This window comes from Hippopotamus amphibius, chromosome 6 (genome assembly GCF_030028045.1).
Source record: "Hippopotamus amphibius kiboko isolate mHipAmp2 chromosome 6, mHipAmp2.hap2, whole genome shotgun sequence".
Taxonomy (NCBI): Eukaryota; Metazoa; Chordata; class Mammalia; order Artiodactyla; family Hippopotamidae; genus Hippopotamus; species Hippopotamus amphibius.
The window spans coordinates 102,056,258-102,079,822 of record NC_080191.1 but is presented as its reverse complement, the minus strand read 5'-3'; the positions used below and the strand labels follow the sequence as shown (position 1 = coordinate 102,079,822).

The 23,565-nt window shown below is 40.4% G+C and overlaps 1 protein-coding gene across 1 annotated transcript in view; it reads left to right on the top strand.

Moving 5' to 3' along the window:
- COL6A5 (collagen type VI alpha 5 chain) overlaps window positions 1-23,565 on the top strand; it is a 97,003-nt gene that overhangs the window by 32,169 nt on the left and 41,269 nt on the right. The window contains exons 14-28 of the mRNA XM_057739842.1: window positions 95-121; window positions 224-268; window positions 358-411; window positions 4,140-4,202; window positions 4,833-4,898; window positions 5,333-5,386; window positions 8,601-8,636; window positions 9,114-9,176; window positions 10,620-10,682; window positions 11,687-11,749; window positions 13,058-13,120; window positions 14,168-14,218; window positions 14,336-14,371; window positions 16,063-16,125; window positions 17,687-17,749. Of these exons, the coding sequence (XP_057595825.1) occupies window positions 95-121; window positions 224-268; window positions 358-411; window positions 4,140-4,202; window positions 4,833-4,898; window positions 5,333-5,386; window positions 8,601-8,636; window positions 9,114-9,176; window positions 10,620-10,682; window positions 11,687-11,749; window positions 13,058-13,120; window positions 14,168-14,218; window positions 14,336-14,371; window positions 16,063-16,125; window positions 17,687-17,749 (810 nt within the window). The remainder of the gene's footprint in view (window positions 1-94; window positions 122-223; window positions 269-357; window positions 412-4,139; window positions 4,203-4,832; window positions 4,899-5,332; window positions 5,387-8,600; window positions 8,637-9,113; window positions 9,177-10,619; window positions 10,683-11,686; window positions 11,750-13,057; window positions 13,121-14,167; window positions 14,219-14,335; window positions 14,372-16,062; window positions 16,126-17,686; window positions 17,750-23,565) is intronic.

Here is a 23,565-nt window from a genome sequence, read left to right as displayed (position 1 = left end):
ACTCTCTTAACGGAGGCAGCCCCTTCCTGCCCCAACAAGCTATGAATCCACTTTCTCTTTGACATGCCAGTGAGAGATATTTAATCTTTTACAGGGACTCAAAGGATTTTCTGGATATGAGGTACTGTATATTGTTATTTCTCAGTCAAAGTTCGCTTCCTAATGGGTTTAGCGATGGCAGAGATCTCCCTTGACATGTTTGGTACCCATCTTTATCTCTCAGGGAGAACATGGAGATGACGGGATTGATGGACTCAATGGGGAAGAGGTAAGCCATTTTTCTTCAAGTACCATGAAATCATCATGAGGTTGATGTATTTCTTTAATGGGAATTTTGTTTGCCTTGTCTTCTTTTAGGGCTTTCATGGACTTCCTGGGGAAAAGGGAGAAAAGGGTTATCCAGGATCCCAGGTAACACTTTTCAGTACACCAGAGAAGGAGAACTTGGTGTTAGAGATAATCTTAATTGTTGTGTGTCAGAGGTTATGAGGAACAAAGTTGACAGCTGACTTAAGCACGCAATGAAGCCTATTACCAATGAATAGATGCTACATCCCCATTTGGGGCAAGTGGATAACTATGCAATCTTCAAGAATTTCCAGCTAGAAAGATTCAAGGCTTGCAAGGATCTTCTATGAGCAAGTTTTTCAGAAGTCTGCAAGTGAATGCATTTGCCTCTCAGCAGCTTACCTGTTCTCTACATTACATCAGAAAAAAAAAAGGAAGAGAAAGAGACAAAATTATTTTGGTGGCCTTGGTGTAGCAAATCACAGTGAAACAGTTTTTTTTTTTTTCAATTCATTTTGACACTCATTAATGTGTGCCTCCTTGGTTCCAAGCTGCTTGGTTCCTTTTATGTTCTGATTCACTTGTTTATCAAATACTTTTGAATACCTGGGATGTGTCAGGCACTGAGTTATGTGCTAAAGACTCAGAGATAAACCACACTGTCCTTGTTCTCAAGGATCCTCTGGTGTAATTTGGGAGACAGACATATCAATAGCTAATGATGACACAGGATGTGGTTGGGGTCATGTTATAGGTAACTATGTGGAAGCCCAGAGAAGGGCACCTAACTCTGCAAGGTGTAGAGGGATTGCAGGAAACCTTCCCGGAGGAAATGGTCCCTGAGCTGAAGATGAATAGGAATTAGTAATACATGGAGAAAGGGCATTCCAGACAGAGGGAACAGTGTGAGCAAAGACATGGAGGCCTCAGTTGTTCTGCCTTGTGTGAACTTTAGGGTACAGGTGGAGGGAGGTGAGGTCCAAGAGGAGGTGGGAAGAACTGGGGAAAGCACTGGTGAGCCAAGGAGGAGGAGTCTGGATTTTAGCTATTAAGGAATAGGGAGCCTTAGAAAGATTTTAAGTAGGGAGGTCACAATCAAATTTGCATTTTAGAAATATTCTGTGACAGTAGTGTGGAGGATGTGCTGGGGATGACATAGATGCAAGGCAAAGATGAAAGACGGATCTGTAATAATCAAGGTGAGAAGTGTTGATGTCTTCAAGTAAGGCAACAGACACAAAACACATTAAGGATGTAACAGGGTCCAGGCTGGAGTGAGAACCTAGCATGCAAAATTTAAGGAAGCACTCCTTCTCAGAGTGATGCCGAGTGAGTGCCTGCCTAAATTTTGCACCCTAGATACCTCATTTGTCTCACCCTAGTTCTGGCTTCTGGTATCTAGGTAACCAGAGGAGCAGGAAATGAGAAGCCAGTCAAAATGCCTGCTTGGGCAAGTTTAGTTGGGACAGTTAAGTTTGAGGTGAGAGCAGAACATCCCAGTGGAGGTTTCCAGTGGACAATTTAATTACAGATGTCAGGAGTTGCTAAACTGGCTGGGATGTCCAATACAATACCCACTAGCAATATGTGACTACTTACATTCAAATTAACTAAAGTGAAAATTTCTGCTCTTCACTTGTACTAGCCACATTTCATGTGCTTGAGAGCCAGCTATGGCCAGTGGCTACCGTATTAGACAGAGAAGATGGAGAACATTTCCATCTCTGCAGAAAGTTCTGCTGGGCAGTGCTCTCTAGACCATGAGTTTTCCCATTTCCCAGCCTCATTATAAATAATCCTGGCTGTAGTCTTAAAACTGGGCTTGGGAGACAGCAGTATCAAGCAGTATCAGCAGTATTTCGTCTTGTGGAACTGAAAACCACAGCCACAGAAAGATAGAGAAAATGAAAAAGCAGAGGACTTTGTACCAGATGAAGGGACAGGATAAAGCCCCAGAAAAACAACTAAATGAAGAGGAGATAGGCACCCATCCAGAAAAAGAATTCAGAATAATGATGGTGAAGATGGTCCAGGACTTTGAAAAAAGACTGGATGCAAAGATTGAAAAGTTTACCAAAGACCTAGAACAATTAAAGAGCAAACAAACAGAGGTATGCAACACAATAACTGAAATGAAAAATACTCTAGAAGGAACCAAGAGCAGATTAACTGAGGCAGAAGGGTGAAAAAGTGACCTGGAAGACAGAATGGTGAAAATCACTGATGTGGAAAAAAATAAGGAAAAAAGAATGAAAAAAGCTGAAGACAGCATAAGATACCTCTGGGACAATGTTAAACGCACCAACATTCGCATTATAGGGATCCCAGAAGGAGACGAGAGAGAGAAAGGACCCGAGAAAATATTGGAAGAGATTATAGTTGAAAACTTCCCTAACATGGGAAAAGAAATAGCTACCCAAGTCCAGGAAGTGCAGAGAGTCCCAAGCAGGATAAACCCAAGGAGAAACACGCCAAGACATATAGTAGTCAAACAGACAAAAATTAAAGACAGAGAAAGTTATTAAAAGCAATAAGGGAAAAACAACAAATAACATACAAGGGAACTCCCATAAGGTTAACAGCTGGTTTCTCAGCAGAAAGTCTGCAAACCAGAAGGGAGTGGCACAATATATTTAAAGTGATAAAAGGGAAGAACCTACCACCCAGAATACTCTACCCAGCAAAGATCTCATTCAGATTCAATGGAGAAGTCAAAAGCTTTACAGACAAGCAACAGCTAAGAGAATTCAGCACCACCAAACCAGCCCTACAACAAATGCTAAAGGAACTTCTCTAAGCGGGAAACATAAGAGAAGAAAAGGACCTAAAAAAACAAAAAGAAAACAATTAAGAAAATGGCAATAGGAACATACATATCGATAACTACATTGAATGTAAATGGACTAATGCACCAACCAAAAGACACAGACTGGCTGAATGGATACAAAAACAAGACCCATATGTATGCTGTCTACAAGAGACCCACTTCAGACCTAGGGACATGTACAGATGGAAAGTGAGGGGATGGAAAAAGATATTCCATGCAAATGGAAATCAAAAGAAAGCTGCAGAAGCGAGAGAGTAGCACAGACATATATATACTACCAACTGTAAGATAGATAGTCAGTGGGAAGTTGTTGTATAACAAAGGGGGTCCAACTCGAGGATGGAAGATGCCTTAGAGGACTGGGGCGGGGAGGGTGGGGGGGACTCGAGGTGGGGGGAGTCAAGGAAGGGAGGGAATACGGGGATATGTGTATAAAAACATGATTGAACTTGGTGTACCCCCCAAAAAATAATAAATAAATAAAAAAAAAAGAAAGCTGCAGTAGCAATAGTCATATCAGATAAAATAGACTTTAAAATAAAAAATGTTACAAGAGACAAGAAAGAACATTACATAAAGATCAAGGGATCCATCCAAGAAGAGGAGATAACAATTATAAATATATATACACCCAATATAGGAACACCTCAATACATAAGGCAAATAAATGCTAACAACTATGAAAGAGGAAATGCAAGGCAGAAATAGAGACACAGGTGTAGAGAACAAACACATGGACACCAAGTGGGGAAAGCAGGGAGGGTTGGGGGGGATGATTTGGGAGACTGGGATACCAAATTGTACACTCTAAATATATGCTGTTTGTCTGTTAACTGTATTTCAATAAAAGTTCTTTAAAAAAAAATGTGCTTGGTACTGCATGAGAGGTCAAAGGGAACCTGGCTAGGGTAGAGGAACATGGATCATTTTGTCTCACTGATTTTCTCCCCTCCAAACACCACAACCCTTGACATTTTAACACCCACCTACAAGCTAACTCAGAAGCTCATTTTATTTTTTTCAGGGCAGCCCAGGTTCCAGAGGCCTCCCTGGGGGATATGGGGAGAAAGGCTTCCGAGGGGATCCCGTAAGTTACTGGGTCCAGGTGGCTCTGAATATGTAGTTTACTCCATTCTTGCTGTGTCTCCCACTAACCTGCAGGCAAAGGCATGTCTTGGGAGGGGATGGTAGGTGTTGACTGAGGCTTATTTAGGGAAAATTTGCATCAAATCTGGGCTGATTATGTCAAAAATTCAGAGATGGGAACTAAAATTCCATCTTTATTCATCCTTATGTATCTTGAGACTTTCAGGTTCCCTTAGGAATGAAATTTCCATAATTTTGCTTATTGGGTTTCTAATCTTGTAGATTCCCTATTTGCAGACTCGATTACAGGGGAATCTTACTACACCTTTGAGAGAGTGACATAAGCATGTTTGGGTGGGTTCACCCATGAAACTGCCAGTGCAGAGAAGGGGAAGTCGCCAAAGCTTCAGCAAGCACTCTTATACTCCTTCATGTATCACTAAGCCTCCTTCAGACTTGAGGAAATATCATTTCATTTTTTAAAAGATTGTGAGTTTCAAATATGGAGAATTTTCTCATGCTTCGTTACTTAACCCAAATTAGCTTAGTTCTTGAACATTGCACCATTTTGAGAGAAAAAAAAAAAGCTGATATTTCTTGATTCTAAAGTACTTTTTAAATCTTCCCCTAGGGTAATCCAGGACAAAGCACTAACATCAAAGGACAAAAGGGCTCCAAAGGAGAACAAGGAAGACAAGTAATTGGATCTATTTTACATACATGAGTTGATTAATTCTGTTACTGAGCTGAGGCTTTCCTAAAGTCTAAACTAATCATTTAGTAAAATACATTACCCTTTTATAACTGAACAATCACCCCTAAGTTCCCATGGAAGAGAGCCTTATTTTCTTAAAATAAGGCATGTCTGCAGTAGGTTACACCTCTCTGGGCAAAGTTATTAAGTTTCTAGCAGGTGATATTATTATGTGGGGAAACTGGTCATAGCTGTGCATGTTGCTATGCTGTTTTCCTCTTTAATGGGTATATACCCGATAGGGTTAATATGCAGAAAGATTCTGGCATGACACATTTGTTCTGTTCTAATAGTGCTTGAGGTTTTTATGCTGGCACCTTTGTCATTTACTCAGAATCTTTTGCCTTATGATCTTGGGGGAACAATTGTATTTCTAGGGTAGAACCGGCCAGAAAGGAGCGCAAGGCAGTCCTAGTTCCAGAGGGAGCAGGGTAAGTATTTCCGTGGACCTTTATTTCCCCTCCTCACCACCTGAACCTGCCACAGAGACATTCAGAATATGGGCTGCTGCCATTAGCTGGTCCAGGGCAGGTATGTCGACACTGTTGTCATTTAGGGCCACATAATTCTCTGCTGTGCATTCTGGGATGTTTGGCAGCATCTCTGATCTCTACCCACTGGTTGTCAGTAGCACCCACTCCTCCCCGGTTGTGACATCCTAAACGGCCTGCAGATCTTGCCAAATGTCAGTCACGGGTAACGGGGAGATGGGGTGGGGGGCAAGTTGCCCCTGGTTGAGAACCACTTTCCACCTTGCAGAAGCTTTTAAATGTCTTTGAAGAGAGCCAATGGCTTTCACATAAAAACCCTCCTCTCGTAGCTTAGCATCTTTGAGCTTCTTTAAGCATGTTAATAAATAGGCTAATGTGCTCTCTTCCTCCTCGTATGTCGCCAAAGGGAATGAAGAATCACAGATAAATTCTTCCTGAATAAAGCAAAACATTGGCGATTAGGGCCAAGCCAGTGGCAACCGTAAGATGCTGCGGTAATTTTACAGCATCCCATGTGATATCAAGCCTAAAACAGAAATGTTGGATTTCCCCTTCTTTTTAAGGAACAACCAAGAAATCACTTTTCCCTTTGTGGACTATGGAAGTTAAAGAGGATATTTATAATGTGTTAGGAACTCCTTCATCATTCACTCAGAACGGAGATCATCAAAAGAGAATAATATAAAACATCCTAGATTTGGCCCGAGTTTTGTTCAAGAGGACACTGAAAACACTTGGCTTCCTTTTCTGTCTCAAACTTGGAATCTTCTCGCCACTTTGAAAGCTGTGGCTGATCGCTTCTTTCTCTGGGAGAGATAATGAGGGAATTTTTTAGTTCCTCTTGCCTTTGTTTATCTTGACTCACAGTTCTTAAGGGAAACGGTCTACAGCTGGATGGCTTAGGCCTCCAGTTGCTTCTGGTGAAATTCTTTGGGATTTTGCCCTCCTCTCCACACAAGAGAATTAAAATTAATCAGAGGAAGCAGGAAAGCAGCAAGATGAACTAAATGCTGTAAATTTGAAAGATAAATATTTAGTTTTGTTGGTTTGAGAGAAAATACTTTTAGTTTGAAATAGCTTTATAGCTGTCACCATCAATCAGGTGCTTTTAAAAAAGATATGCTGGGGTGGGATAGGGGATTATCACTTGGACAAACCAGCCAGTGAATTTAAGCCACTCCATGGACAGGAGGCTCTCAGCCTCCCTCCCCCACCCTCACCCATTCCTGCCCAACTCCTCCTCTGTAACTGCTTTTCTTTTGAATTAAGCAAGGCAACATGGATAGATATAGCACAATGGCTTTTCTATCGCGTCCTTCACCTTTCCAGTGAAGGCTAGGATTCTCTATGATGGTCAGAGGATGTTAAATGGATGACAAATTCTAAAAACACAAGCAAACCTAAGACATCTGCTGCTGCATGACAGAATTTCAACCTGAGTAAACTCATTGTTGCCCCAGCTGTTGACAAAGCAGCGCATCCGTGTACTAAGAACCAGAACGTCTGAAACCATGTTCCTGGCCCATTGCCTTTGGCCTGTCAGGCACAAGGAATGCTTATACATAATAGTATTTTATAATAGTATTTATACTTCTAGGGCACCAATTTTGTGCCAGGTTCTAATCGAATCACTTTCAAATATTAATTTGTTTAATCCTCATAACAAACCTACCAGGTAGATACTGTTATTATATCCATTTTACAGATGAGAAAAAACAAGGAACCTTGGCACATTGCCCAGGATCAGGATAGGTAGGAAATGGTGGAGCTGGGGTTAGAACCCAGGGAGTCTCACTCCTAATCAGCCGGGCTCAGACCTATTGTGCATTTGCTCTGTGCTACCCAGGCTTTAGAGGGCAGAGGTGAGCTCAAGGCTGTCTGACTTCTGAGGACGTGTCCCTAACCATTGTGCGACATGGTCTGTATACAGAATGCCTGCTATTTTATCCTTGCTTTTTAATGGAGACAGAATTATGACATCATGGAAACAGTGGCTTCAAACTTTATTTATTGTTTCCTCTCTGCTTTCATCTGTCAAGTGTTCTGTGAGCCACATCAAGGTACAAACAGCTGCCAAGTTACAATGGGTAACTTCTCCCAAAGGGTATTTGCACTTTAAAAGCAAAGAGTACCTGAATCAAGGGGCAGGACCTCCGTGGAGGAATTCTAACCATCAGCCCATCTCGTGGAGGTGATATTTGGTCAGGTGGTTTATTCTAAGGAGATTCAGAAGCTGGGCAGTTGAAAGAAAACAGCTATTCTGAAATCATTTCCATGGCTACCTTTCTAAATGAATGAAGAAAAATTTAAGAATTTGTTTTGTACATAAAATAATCCTAGCTGTTTATCACCACATAATGTGGATTGATGGGTGAGGTGTTCCGCAGCTCTCTCAATGAGGCAGAGGTGGGAGGTGAGGGGTGAGGGCAGACCTTATCATTGCTGTTTAGGGAAAAAGGTAGAATCTGGGGCTTGGATCTCCTTCCTGTTTGGCTGCGCTCTGGAAGCAGAGACGGCCCCTAGGTGGGGAGCCTGCACTGGCAACGTGAACTTGCTTCTGGAGATGTGCTGCCGGATTTTGGATTCAAACCAGCTTTTCTGAGACAACCCTGATGGTGGCATTTGGACAAGCACACAGCTGAGCCAACCCCATCAACTGTTTTTCCTTAGAGAATTCCATGGAGTTTAACCCCAGTGTGCCCACGCGAAGCACTGTGTGTAACGATTTTTTACTCTCCCCTGAGATACGATCAAGGGCCCAGGACAGAGAGAGACGGATACGGCACAGCTTGTTCTCAGGCAGGAAACCCCTAATCAGCGGACAGTGCCCTGTGGGATTTGCTGGTGAGGGGAGGTGTCAGACAGTTGCTTCAGGATGATTTGATTCTCCAAACAGCCTCCCGGATAATTGTCAGGGTTGTCGGACAGGAGCTAGATATGTAATGACTTTTGTATTGGTTTGCAATCAATCCCCTGAATGTTAGTTGGTAATTAAGTGCCCAGTGTGTAAACTTGTCTTTGGAGAGTGGTTCGGGGAAATCATTTCTGCGAGCTGCCCATCACTCTGTCTGCCAGGGACAAGACAGGTTGGGTTGCCTCTAAGGAGCGTCCATCCAGACACCCATGCACTAATCCTTTGTCTTTTCTGATCCAGGGGAGAGAAGGCCAGAGGGGGGTCCAGGGTGCCACGGTGAGTACCCTTCCCCTGCTGTGGGAGGTGGGACCAGGAAGATGCCTCACAGGCAGCTGGCATTGCCAGTGAGTTGGCACTTGGTGGGGGTGTTGTAGGCATTGCTGAGCACTGGACATGAGCCTCACCGACGGGGGGATCCGTTAGGCTTCCAGACATGGGACAGGCCTGACCTGAGGCGAGCCTCCTTCACAGACACCTCAGAGATGGGACGTGTGCAGTCCTGCAGGCTGTGCTGGTCACACACCCAGGGCATTGACCGCGGGGAGTGAAATTCTGTCTTAGAGTAAGAGCTGACCTGGAGTTCAATTCTCAGACAGTATGCAAGAGTCCAGTCCTAGGCCAAGTAGGGCATGAACCAAGAGTCAGACAAGACAGCACCTGGGTACCATGCCCTGGAGCACGAGGTACTATGAAGAGAAAACCTATGTGGAAACCATGTGAAGGGAATGTTAACACTGAAAACTCATCCATCAGGGGGAACCGGGGAACCCTGGACCTAAAGGTGCATCAGGAACCGAAGGATTACAAGGCGCACAGGTGTGTTGGTGTATTTGTAATACTGATAAATAATGCTGTTATTTTGATGGGAAGGTGTAGTTCTATATGAAAATAAATAACTGAGACAATGTGAAGCTGCCCCGCCCTCCTCCATGGTCCGTGTCTCTGGGATTCTACATTTCCCACTGTGGGTGGGTGATTTCGCTCCATCAAAATTTGCAGCTCAGTGATAGAGGAAAGGCTTGCTCTTGTGTGCCTGGCATCGTGTCTGCATGTTAGTCATAATAAGTTATTGAGACCTTAAGGCTATGTTAGTGGTCAGTATCTGGCTCAGCAAATTGGTTTTACTTCAGTGAGGTCCTGCACACAGACTCCCACGAAGGAAAGTTAGGAGTTGGCAACTGGTATCCACCTCTTCCAAAGCCGACTCTAGAGGGGGTGACAGTGCCTCTGGACTATCACTGATAGGGCTCTATGTGAGCCATCTGCTTTGTTTCCTGGTCATATCATTAGTGAGTTGGGCATTGGATCTAGGACATCTCTATTTCTTTCCCATGTCAGAAATATGTCAAGGTCATCCTAGAGAATGGCTTTGCAACCCATGGGTGTTTAGTCACCTGATGGAGTCCACATTAAGCCTGAACTTGTCTGGAAGGAACTGCCTGCATAGATGCGTCCATCCTAAGACCTTTCCAAGAGTTCATTTTTTTTTCCCTAGAAAGTTCTAGATTCTTCATACTAAACCTGAATATGGAATTCTCTTGAGTGGCTCTGGTGTCCTCTAGAATGAGTAACCATGGGACCAGTCTAAATCCATCCCCAGACTTTGTAGGGAGAGGAGTGACATTATCTCAGCCCCTCCAGGGTCCCTTTGATGCTCAGGATGTGAACCAAGGCCAGCCCAGGGGCTCTGACCACCATGTTAGCCAGGACATCTTACAGTTGCTGCTTTGGTGATGAAAACAATACCAGCACCTCTAGTTTTTCCTTCTGTGTGAGAGAACCATATGAGAACCATGCATTTTGATGGGAAATATGGCAAAAATATGCTTTAATTCCTCTGATAGGGATCTGCTTCTAAAATGTTCTTTTGTGCTAACATAGAACAACTTGCTTTCTCTTTTATACATTGATGCACTTTGGTCCAGATAACCTGCCCCATCCAAGGAATCCATCTGCCTATTGTATATGTCTCACTTCCTTCTTCGATGGGTTTTATTTCTCCTTTTCGTCTTTTGTTCATTTCTCCCTGTCACAGAGGGATGAGGTCTTATACCCAGGCAGGGAATTCCTTCATAAGAGCTGCTCCACTGAGTCTGGGTCTCCCCTCAACTCCTCTTCCGAGACATGCTTAATGGCTGCATTCAAGTCACTTGAAGGTCTGGGTAGATGCTTTCTCATGCAAGTGTTTCAAAAGCACTAATGAGGAAAGTCAGTTTTCATTGACTTCATTGTATTGTGTTTCTTTTGTTACCACTGAAGGGGTTAAACGGACTTCCTGGTGGGAAAGGAGAGAAGGGAAGCATGGGGCACAAAGGACCTCAGGTACGTGACTCAGATGGTGCTGTCAGTGGTCTCCAACCCTTCCTCTTGCTTCAAAAACATCTTCACATAGAGTTTATTTTGTATTATCTAGATATGGAGTATTTCACTTGGGGATTAACTTGGGACAAATTGGGGACAAATCTCTAGCATGGCCCAGATTCCTTGTACATTCCCCTTTCTCCTTCCCTGGGGTTTGGCTTGGAAAGCGCAGACCCACTTCATCCACCTGAAGAAAGCCTTTAGAAGGATGAGCTTCTTGCTGACTCATCAACATTTCAAAACCTGATACATTATTCTGGTTTTTCTAACTTTTAAAAATTATCTGTGCCATGCCTATCTCCATTGACTGTAGATGTTTGAAATTGACTCTACAAAGATCCCTCACTACCCAAATTTGATTCCTAAGTTAAGCTTTGAATTCACCCTCTGAAGCTGCTGGTTCCCAAGTTTCTAACAGTGACTAATGAGAGTTTGGATGGTGAGAGATTCTTATCAAAAATGTTCTGAATCTATTCAGTTTTTCAGCTCAGATAGTAAGAGTTTAGAAGGCAAGGGATACCCGTGTTTGCTCAGTTGTCTTCCCAGCATATTTGTGGAAGACCCTCTTGCCCCTTTGCAGGTTGGGAAACTGAAACACATTTGACATCCAATTTTATATGTGTACATGGCGCAGAGCACAAAAGTGACAATGACAGCACAATGTCTTGTTCTACCAAAATCAGTCCATTACAAACTTGCCTCATTCAGAAATAACGTGTGTCGTGTCAAAGGTGCCTTTTTTATTTCTCACTAAGTCTCCATTTGGACTATGACATCCCTGCCGATGAAGACTTGGGGTCCTCTAACCAGAACTGTAGCCCGAGTCATCTGGTTTCAGGCTGGGTCTCTTGTCAAGGAGGCATCGAGAAGTTGTTAGAAATGATATGAAGAAAAGCAAAACTAATCTAACAGGTTTTATATGGATTGCTTCAGCACCGACATCTGTGCTTCCCATATTCCTTCAGGGTGCTCCTGGGCCAGTGGGAGATAAAGGGAGTGTTGGAAGGCCTGGACTTTTGGGGAAAAAGGTAAGTGTTATTTCTTACAGATTTCAAATACTGAGAAAAGAGTAGCTCCATTTTTTTCTTGATTTTCATGTTAATTCATCATATGATCCAGGCACAATCAACCGCTCACCAGCTTTCTGCCAATACATGCTTTTCCTTCCTCCGTGAAACTGCCGCATTTCACTAGGAGAGACACTGTTTATTCACATATTGTGAAACAACTCTGATAAACTCAACTCCCTGGTTTCCTGAATGCGTCAAGGCACTTGGTGGCAGAGTCGGCCAGGGCCTTGGGGCCATCAGAACTCAAATCTGTCCTTGCATGCAGTTCTCAGTCTAACTCAGCCTGCCTTCTTGGAAGTGTCCTTACTGGAGATAGCTAGCAAACAGACCACTGACCTGTTCAGAATCTCACTCCCCTGCTCAAAACCTTTCAGCGGCTCCCTCCCCCAGGGCCAGCTTCGTGGGCCTGGGACCTGTTCAGTCACACAGGGGGCCTTGCTTAGAAGGCACCCGTACTTGGCTTCATGCTGTGCCATCACCATCTGGAAAGTCTTTGCATTTGAGTAAAGGGTCCATGCTTTCATCAGAGTCCCACAAATTATGTCACCGGTCTTAACTTCTGGGTGACCCTTAGGAAAACCTCCAAACTTTCCAGAGGTTTAGAAGGCCATTTGGCCCCGCTTAATTCTAAGGCTTTCTAGCTCTCCTCCCTCCTGCGTGCCTGCCCAGGGTTCTCACTGGGCCTTCCTTCCTCCATTCTCACTCCTCCCTCGGTCCTTCTTCCAGCTCACACAACACATCCTTTAAGCCCCAGCATCCCTGCTCCTTTCCTTCAGGTAGCCAGCCTGCCTGCCCCACCAAATCTGATTTAGAGTCCCCTTCTCTGTGCTACCACAGCACCCTGAACTTTATCATACAGTGTAGAATCACCTAATTGTCTCTTTCCAACCAGAGTATTCTTGGTGAGGGCAGGACCACATCTGTCATGTTCAACAGTTCCTTTTCCAAGACAATAAATAACTGTTGGATGGGTGATAAATCAGCAAGTGAATCCACTTCCCCTGGAGTAAATTTTCCACTCTTTCCCTTCACCTTTAGTCCTTCTATAGGGCTGGGAAAGCAGAGCTGAGCCCAGCTTTGGGCTTTGCTGGTGTTTCCGGCTCACCTTTGGGAAGATCGTTATTTGTTTTCTACACCCTCTTGCTTACTGAGCATTGGACCCTCACTGAGAACCCCGAGTGTCCCCAACTAGCAGACAAAACACCCTATGGTGGGAGCCAGGTTTGATTTTTACTGATCTGAAGCTCTTCTTGTGTCACTTACTAGGGAGAACCTGGAATTCCTGGAGATCCAGGGCCACTGGGGCAAGCTGGACAGCGAGGAAAGCAGGTATGAGGTTTTAGGACCCTTATCCTTTAGCAGCTGCAAGGCTCAGTAAAGAGAAGGGGGCTAACACCATCAGCTTAAGCACCTGGGGTCCTGGAGGTATTTTGGGATCTCCTAGGAAGATGTGGGGACTTTCCTCCTGCTCCCTGAAGCACTCATTCTATAGCTAGTCTGTCTGCTAAAACAAAGGGTGAACAGGAAGAGGGAAAGGGGAATGCAGAGAGGATGATGGATGAGTTCAGCACTTTAACAACCCATATGGCCAAGTCAGTTGAAAATCAGGACCATCCATTTCTCTTGACTTCTTGCAAAACTCCAGAGTGACAAGAAGAGTGCAGTACGATCAAGGAACAGGGTATATGTTCTAGTTGCTTTGGCTGTACCGGAGTCTCAGTTCATAAAGCAGTCAATACAAGAAAAAAATAGGGAAAATTTTAATTTCTTTTCAAAAATAATGTTTATTACAAATGTGCATAGATATTGTAGGAAATTGACTAATCATAAACTATGGGGAATGGAAAAGAAAAATTACCCGTAATCCCACCATTTTGAAATATTTATCATTAATGTCCTGGAGATACAAAAAAACTCTGTTTTCCCCTATTAACAATGTATCATGGGCATATTTCCACATTGTTACATTTTTCCCTCATTACTATTTCAAATTGCATTTCTTTGGTTACTAGTGAGGATAACTTTTTTCCATATCTTTATTGGCCACTTATAATTCTTTTTTGGAGAATTCCTCACCCAATTTTCTTTGCACCAGCTCCTAATTTTCCAGGCAAGTAACTCCCAGTGATTCCATTAGTCCTAAATGACTAACCTTCTGCCTCCTGCAATGTCTGCAAAGTGGAGCTGGCCAAAGAAGTACCAGGACACATACCAGGAAGTGCAGAAAACTAAACAGCATGAATATTCCAAGAGTTCAAGATCATCAGGTCCCCTCCACCTGGGGGAGTGCTTTTCTCCTGACACCATAATCTCCTCAGTATAGATTACAATTAATTTTCACTCTTGAGAAACTGAAATGAACTGATATGTTCACAGGGTGATTACGGCATCCCAGGATATGGTACTATGGGGCGAAAAGGAGTAAAGGTAAATGTGGAAAGCAATTATTTCTTCAATTGGTGAATCAAACTTAATACAAGAAGAAATGATCGTGCTGCAGAAATGACGTGTTGATTTATTTATGTTCTCTGCTGAAAATCGTAGGGCCCAAGAGGATTCCCTGGAGATATGGGCCAAAAGGTATTGTGCACATAATTTGTCAAAGTTACCATGATCTTGACCTTCTGCTTAAGAATTAAGATAAGTCTGTGGATCTAAATGAAACGGGGAAAAAACAAGCAAAACAATTGGTTTGCCTGGGCTTCATGAAGAAAAGACCATACTTAACTCCTATGATGCTTTAAATTGGAAGAGATGTCCTTCACTGCCTGATGTCTCTTGTCTTGAAGCCCTACCTGTAGGTACCCTCTCAAGTGTAGTCCTTTGTCCTTTTCTTGATTTCTCGCCCGTGGTGATCGCATCAAAACTCTTGGCTTCTGCTGTTGTTCTTTGCCATTCTTCATCGTGGCCTTCTCTTCCGCTTACCTGAAAGGGTACAGTGTTCTTGTCATTGGTCTCCTACTTCCAACTTTAACTGCTTCAGTTAATCCCAAACACCCCTATCCCTTGATTTTTTCCAAATCATAGCTTAGTTATGTTACTCTCTTGGTCAAACATCTTCGAGAATTCCTCATTGCCTACTAGCCTGAAATTCACCTCCGAGCTCTACAACCAAATGTCCCTTCCATTTCAACCAGAGTAGCTTAGGTTATATCTGTTTTACACACACTGGAATTCTGTAATAAGATTTCTTTTTTTAAAAAAAAAGCATCCATACAAATGAACTTATTTACAAAACAAAAATAGACCCACAGACATAGAAAACAAACATGATTACCAGCGGGTAAGAGGGTGAGGGATAAATTAGGAGTTCAGAATAACATACAGACACACACTAATATATATAAAATAAACAACAAGGACTTACTGTATAACACAGGGAACTATACTCAATATTTTGTAACTGAAAAAGAATATATATATTTTATATATGTGTGTGCATGTGTATAACTGAGTCATTTTCCTGTACACCTGAAACTAATACAACATTGTAAATCAACTATACTTCAATAAAATAGTAAAAATTAATTAAATAAATAAAAGTATCCTTCCAATCATTGATGCTCAAATTAAAATAGAAAATATGGATGAAAAAAATAGAATGTCTAAGCAAATTGAATCAACTACAGTATAGGAAAAGAGCCAATTTTTGATTCCCTTAAAAGTGCTTTTAATTGATGAATTATCAAAAGAGATTCTTTCTTTAGGTGGAGAGAGTGCAAGATGGGACTATATAAATAACTGTTAGGACAGGAGTTCTCATTGTAAAGGACCAATTTTCTAATTTGCTGATAAAGAGAGAAAATTAGCATATTTCAATTTACAGATAAATGTTAAATTAGCATGTTGGTAAGTGCTAAATTAGTTTTCCACCAAAGTCAGAAGAAATTTCTTTTTACCTTCAACTTTTGGAGAAGTGATTCATAAATTTACGAAGTAATTCATTATTTAGTACTTTATGTTGTCAATACCCCATATGTTTTCCTTGATTTTCAAGCATTTTTCTTTAGGTATTTTTAGTAGCTGATTGGATAGCTGTTATATTGAGAGTGATGCATATATATTTGTATTCTCAGAAGATTAAAATAGTTTGGAGAATATCTAGGTGTATCAATAACTTAGTTCTAAATGACAAGAGGAGATGACATTTAATGTTTAGTATGTGATATAGTTATAAGATCAGTTAGTTAGGTTTTGGTTTGGAGAGAATTATTTTTATTCTTTCACAGCAAGTGTTTTAATATCCTGCTTTCTTATATCTGAATCTTTAGGGTGTTGTTGGTGATCCTGGAATTCCTGGGGGGCCTGGACCCAAAGGATTTAGGGGATTAACAGTAAGTAGCCTATAATTCTGGAAATAAGAAATGTTTCTCTGGAAGATTCTGGCTTTCATGTTGTAATTATAAATGTGGATTGTTGATCCAATCCAGGGTCATGTGAAATGCCACTTCCTAGCTGTGTGATCTTCAGCACATCCGTTCATGGTCTCTATTTCTATAACATGGGAGTTAAACTTGATGACACCGAAAGCTACTTTCAGCTCCAGAATTTTATGGTTCCATGAACCTGAACTATTTTAAGTATTCACAGATTGATAACAGGTTGTTCTAAAAAATGCTAGTGTCTTCCAGTCTTTTCCAAGACACATATTAAAGCCCAGAATATTAACCCTGTGAGCGGAAATGAAGCTGACATCTTTCTATTGTGTCCTGGAACATTTTCTGACAATTCCAGTTCCCAGAGCCAAGGTCACCTGGAGTATTCATTTTAAGGAAGGCTGTTGAGATGTTCTAATTAGCAAAGTGCAGAGTAGAGTGTTATACTTACTAAAAAACAAAATGCTGAGACAAGCATCCTTTCATTTTAAAGCTTTAGTGTAATATCGATGGTCATTACCAACATGAAAGAGATGCAATTCAACAGATACATCTGGCTGGGTAAATTTCATTAACATCTATATCCATAACCTTGAGTTATGGGAGTGATACAGCTGACCCACGTCCTTATATATGTGCGGAATTATTTTTCTTATTTGATTCTCTACAGATGGCAGGTTTTTATTAGATCTCTGTGTGCTCTAGTGTATTTGCTTTTTTTAGTGCCAATTCTAGTTTATGACTACTTTAGATTTAAAGGCACAACCAGTGCCAGAGCAAAGGATGTCACTAAATGAAAAGGCTAAGAGGGAAATGGATACTTACCAGTAACTAAGAATGGCTATTTAGAACAAAAGATAAAAATCATATGATCATCTCAATAAATGCTGAAAAAACATTTGACAAAATTCAACATCTTTTCAATATAAAAACCCTTAAACTGGGTATAGAAGGAATGTAGCTCAGCATAATAAAGGCCTATATGAAAAACCCACAACTGACATCACACTCAACAATGAAAGGTTGAGAGCTTCCCTGATAAGACCAGGAACAAGACAAAGGTGTCCACTCTCACTACTCCTTTTCCACATAGTACTGGAAGTCCTAGCTTGAGTGATTAGGCAAGAAAAAGAAATAAAAGTCTTTCAGATTGGAAAGGAGGAAGTAAAAGTGTCTGTTTGCAAATGATATGATGTTATAGATAGAAAATCTTAAAGACTTCATAAAAAAAACTGTAAGAACTAATAAACAAATTCAATAAGGTTGCAGGACACAAAATCAACATATAAAAATCAGCTGTGTTTCTATACACTAACAATGAACTCCTGGAAAAATTAATTTTTCTCTGGGTTCTGTGGGGAAAAAATGGCTATTTATATTACAAGTAAGGAATTTGCTTGACTTGAATTAATAGTTGCTTTTTGTTAAAAATTTTTTTTTTAATTATAAAGTCTCATTAAGGCTGAGCAAGTCCCCATGGATAGAGGATGTGGAAATTCATGTGTATTTCTACCTGCAGCTCACTGTAGGCTTGAAAGGTGAAGAAGGCTCTCAAGGACTTCCAGGCCCTCCTGGACGGACAGTAAGTACACTCAGGAGAACTAAGTGGTGTGTTCTTCTTCCTAGGGTGCCCCATGGAATGGGCACAGAATTTAAAGTCAGAAGCACTGGGTTCAAGTCCAGACTCTGCTTCTCACTACCTGGGTGCCTTTGGACCAGTCCCTGGGTCTCTTAGTTTCCTTCTAAAATGAGATGATGTGTCCTGTTCGAACCACCTCAAAAGGTAGCTGTGAGGATCGGATAAACAAATGTGAATGCTGTTCATAAACTATAAAGTTCAAAGCACATATGAGCTGTGACCATTTTTTTTTTTATTAGCCAGGTTAGGTTCTTTAATGCAAATTCTAGGAAAAAGGCATATCACTGTAGGATACATTCTTAACATCAATTTATTCCTAGAAGCCATTTTCATAGGACACACTGAAAGCCATAGACATGCCTCACAAATTCAAATGCCTAAACCCTCTACAAGCACAGCAATAAACTCAGAAAATAATTGTTAAGATGATGATTTTAAAACTTTTTTTCCCATTTTTAAGCTCTTTATTGGAATACAATTGCTTAACACTCTTGTACCAGCTTTTGAGGTACACCAAAGTGAATCAGCTGTATTTATACATATATCCCCATATCCCCTCCCTCCCGCGACCACCCCCCCCACCACACTCCCTGTCCTGGCCCTCTAAGTCATTACCCATCATTGAGCTGATCTCCCTTTGTTATACAGAAACTTCCCACTAGCTCTCTATTTTACAATTGGTAGTGTACCTATGTCTATGCTACTCTCTCACTTTGTCCCAGCTTCCCCTCTGCCTGCCGCCCCCCCAACCCCATGTCCTCCAGTCCATTCTCTACATCTACATCCTTATTCTTGCCCTGTAATTGGGTTCATCAGTACCTTTTTTTTTTTTTTTTTAGATTCCGTATATATGAGTTAGCATACAGTATTTGTTTTTCTCTTTCTGACTTACTTCACTCTGTATGACAGACTCTAGGTCTATCCAGCTCATTCCATATAGCTCTGTCTCATTCCTTTTTTATTTATTTATTTATTTATTTATTTATTTATTTATTTATTTATTTATTATTTTTTTGGGGGGTGTACACCAAGTCATCTCATTCCTTTTTATGGCTGAGTAATATTCCATTGTATATATGTGCCACATCTTCTTTATCCATTCATCTGTTGATGGGCATTTAGATTGCTTCCATGTCCTGGCTGTTGTAAATAGTGCTGCAGTGAACATTGTGGTACATGTTTCCTTTTGGATTGTGGTTTTCTCTGGGTATATGCCCAGTAGTGGGATTACTGGATCATATGTTAGTTCTATTTGCAGTTTTTTAAGGAACCTCCAAACTGTTTTCCACACTGGCTGTACCAACTTACATTCCCATCAACAATGCAGGAGAGTTCCCTTTTCTCCATACCCTCTCCAACATTTATTGTTGCTAGATTTTTTGATAATGGCCATTTTGACCTGTGTGAGGTGATACCTCATTGTGGCTTTGACTTGCATTTCTTGATTAGTGATGCTGAGCATCTTTTCATGTGTTTGTTGGTCATCTGTATGTCTTCTTTGGAAAAATGCCACTTTAGGTCTTCCGCCCATTTGTGGATTGGGTTATTTGCTTTTTTGGTATTAAGTTGCATGAGCTCCTTGTGTATTTTGGAGATTAATCCTTTGTCAGTTGCTTTGTTGGCAAGTATTTTCTCCCATTCTAGGGTTGTCTTCCTGTCTTGTTTATGGTTTCTTATGCTGTGCAAAAGCTTTTTAAATTTCATTAGGTCCATTAGTTTATTCTTGATGTTATTTCCATTATTCTAGGAGGTGGGTCAAAAAGAACCTTGCTTTGATGTATGTCATAGAGTGTTCTGCCTATGTTTTCCTCTAGGAATTTTATAGTGTCTGGCCTTACATTTAGGTCTTTAATCCATTTTGAGTTTCTTTTTGTGTATGGTGTTAGGAAGTGTTCTAATTTCATTCTTTTACATGTTGCTGTCCAATTTTCCCAGCACAACTTATTGAAGAGGCTTTTTTCCATTGTATATTCTTGCCTGCTTTGTCAAAGGTAAGGTGCCCATATGTGCTTGGATTTACCTCTGGGTTCTCTATTCTGTTCCATTGATCTTCCTTTCTATTTTTGTGCCAGTACCATACTGTCTTGATCACTATGGCCTTGAAGTGAGGAAGGCTGATTCCACCAACTCCATCTTTCCTTCTCAAGATTGCTTTGGCTATTGGGGTCTTTTGTGTTTCCATGCACATTGTAAGATTTCTTGTTCTAGTTCTGTGAAAAATGCCATTGGTAATTTGATAGGGATTGCGGTGACTCTGTAAATTGCTTTGGATGGTATAGTCATTTTCACAATGTTGATTCTTCCAATCCAAGAACATGGTATATCTCTCCATCTGTTTGTATTGTCTTTGATTTCTTTCATCAGTGTCTTAAAGTTTTCTGCATATAGGTCTTTTGCCTCCTTAGGCAGGTTTATTCCTAGGTGTTTTATTCTTTTTGTTGCAATGGTAAAAGGGAGAGTTTCCTTAATTTCTCTTTCTGCTTTTTCATTGTTAGTGTATAGGAATGCAAGAGATTTCTGCGCATTAATTTTGTATCCTGCTACTTTACTAAATTAGTCAATTAGTACTAGCAGTTTTCTGATAGAGTCTTTAGGGTTTTCTATGTATAATATTATGTCATCTGCAAAGAGTGAAAATTTTACTTCTTTTCCAATTTGTATTCCTTTTATTTCATTTTCTTCTCTGATTGCTGTGGCTAAAACTTCCAAAACTCTGTTGAATAATAGTGGGGAGAGTGGGCACCCTTGTCTTGTGCCTGTTCTTAGAAGGAATGCTTTCAATTTTCACCATTTAGAACAATGTTGACTTTTGGTTTCTCATATATGGCTTTCATTATGTTGAGGTAATTTCCTTCTGTGCCCACTTTCTGGAGAGTTTTTGTCATAAATGGATGTTGAATTTTGTCAAAAGCCTTTTCTGTATCTGTTGAGATTATTATATGGTTTTTATCCTTCAATTTCTTGATATGACGTATCACTGATTGATTTGCAAATATTGAAGAATCCTTGCATTCCAGGTATAAACCCCACTTGATCATAGTGTATGATTTTTTTAATGTGCTGTTGGAGTCTGTTAGCTATTATTTTGTTGAGGATTTTTGCATCTATATTCATCAGTGATATTGGTCTGTAGTTTTCTTTTTTGTGACCTCTTTGCCTGGTTTTGGTATCAGGGTGATGGTGGCCTCATAGAATGAGTTTGGGAGTGTTCCCCCTTCTGCTATATTTTGGAAGAGTTTAAGAAGGATAGGTGTTAGCTCTTCTCTAAATGTTTGATAGAATTCGCCTGTGAAGCCATCTGGTCCTGTACTTTTGTTTGTTGGGAGATTTTTAATCACAGTCTCAATTTCCATACTTGTGATTGGTCTGTTCATATTTTCTATTTCTTCCTGCCTGGAAGATTGTACTTTTCTAAGAATTCATCCGTATCTTCTAGGTTATCCAATTTATTGGCATATAGTTGCTTGTAGTAGTCTCTCATGATCTTTTGTATTTCTGCAGTGTCAGTTACTACTTCTCCTTTTTCATTTCTAATTCTGTTGATTTGCGTCTTCTCCCTTTTTTTCCTGGTGAGTCTGGTTAATGGTTTATCAATTTTGTTTATCTTCTCAAAGAACCAGCTTTTTGTTTCATTGATCTTTGCTATTGTTTCCTTAATTTCTTTTTCATTTATTTCTGATCTGATCTTTATGATTTCTTTCCTTCTGCTCACTTTGGGGTTTTTTGTTCTTCTTTCTCTCATTGTTTTAGGTGTAAGGTTAGGTTGTTTATTCGATATTTTTCTTGTTTCTTGAGGGAGGACTGTATTGCTATAAAATTCCCTCTTAGAACTGCTTTTGCTGCATGCCACAGGTTTTGGGTTGTTGCGTTTTCATTGTCATTTATTTATAGATACTTTTTGATTTCCTCTTTGATTTCTTTAGTGATTTCTTGGTTGTTTAATAGCATATTGTTTAGCCTCCTTGTGCTTGTATTTTTTACAGTTTTTTTTCCTGTAATTGATATCTAGTCTCATGGCATGATGGTCAGAGAAGATGCTTGATATGATTTCAATTTTCTTGAATTTACTGAGGCTTGATTTGTGACCCATGATGTGATCTATCCTGGAGAATGTTCCATGTGCACTTGAGAAGAAAGTGTATTCTGTCATTTTTGGATGGAATGTCCTATAAATATCAATTAATTTGAGATGGTCTAATGTGTCATTTAAAGCTTGTGTATCCTTATTTATTTTCTGTTTGGATTATCTGCCCATTGATGTAAGTGCGGAGTTCAAGTCTCCTACTATTATTGTGTTACTGTCTATTTCCCATTTTATGGCTGTTAGCATTTGCCTTATGTATTGAGGTGCCCCTATGTTGGGGACATAGATATTTACAATTGTTATATGTTCTTCTTGGATAGATCCCTTGATCATTATGTAGTGTCCTTCCTTGTCTCTTGTAATAGTCTTTACCTTAAAGTCTAATTTGTCTGATATGAGTATTGCTACTCTGGCTTTCTTTTGACTTCCATTTGCATGAAATATCTTTTTCTATCCCTTTACTTTCAGTCTATGTGTGTCCCTTGGTCTAAAGTGCATTTCTTGTAGGCAGCATATAGAAGGGTCTTGTTTTTGTATCCATTCAGCCAGTCTGTGTGTTTCGGTTGGAGCATTTAATCCACTTACACTTAAGGTGATTATTGACATGTATGTTCCTATTACCATTTTCTTAATTGTTTTGGATTTGTTTTTGTTGATCTTTTCCTTCCCTTGTGTTTCCTACTTACAAAAGTTCTTTAAGCAATTGTTGTAAGGCTGGTTTGGTGGTGCTGAATTCTCTTAACTTTTGCTTGTCTGGAAAGCTTTTGATTTCTCCATCAGATCTGAATGAGATTCTTGCTGGGTAGAGTATTCTTGGCCGTAGGTTTTTCTCTTTCAGAACTTTCAGTATATCCTGCCATTCCCTTCTGGCCTGCAGAGTTTCTGCAGAAAGATAAGCTGTTATCCTTATGGTGTTTCCCTTATATGTTATTTGTTGCTTTTCTCTTGCTGCTTTTAATAGTTTTCCTTTGTGTTTAATTTTCATTAATGTGATTAATATGTGCCTTGGTGTATTTCTCCTTGGGTTTATTTGGTATGAGACTCTCTGTGCCTTTTGGACTTGACTATTTATTTCCTTTCCCATGTTGGGGACATTTTCCACTATAACCTCTTCAAATATTTTCTCAGACCCTTTCTTTTTTTCTTCTTCTTCTGGGATGCCTATGATTAGAATGTTGGTGTGCTTAATGTTGTCACCAAGGTCTCTGAGATTGTTTTCCATTCTTTTTATTCTTTTTTCTCTTTCCTGCTCTGTGGCAGTTATTTCCCCCATTCTATCTTCCAACTCACTTATTCGTTCTTCTGCCTCAGTTATTCTGATGTTTATACCATCTAGAGTATTTTTAATTTCTGTTATTTTGTTGTCCATTACTGTTTGTTTTCTCTTTAGTTCATCTGAGTCTTTATTAACTGTTTCTTGTATTTTCTCTATTTTGTTGTCGAGATTTTGCATCGTCATTACTATAATTAGTCTGAATTCTTTTTCAGGCAATTTTCCTATTTCTTCTTTATTTATTTGGTCTTGTGGGTTTTTTTCCTGCTCCTTTGCCTGCATGGTGTTTCTTTGTTTTCTCATTTTGTCTAATTTATAGGATTTGCTGTCTCCTTTCCCTATGCTGCCTAGTAATAATTCCTCTTATTTCTGCCCTCTGTGTGTGACCATTATTTTTTACTG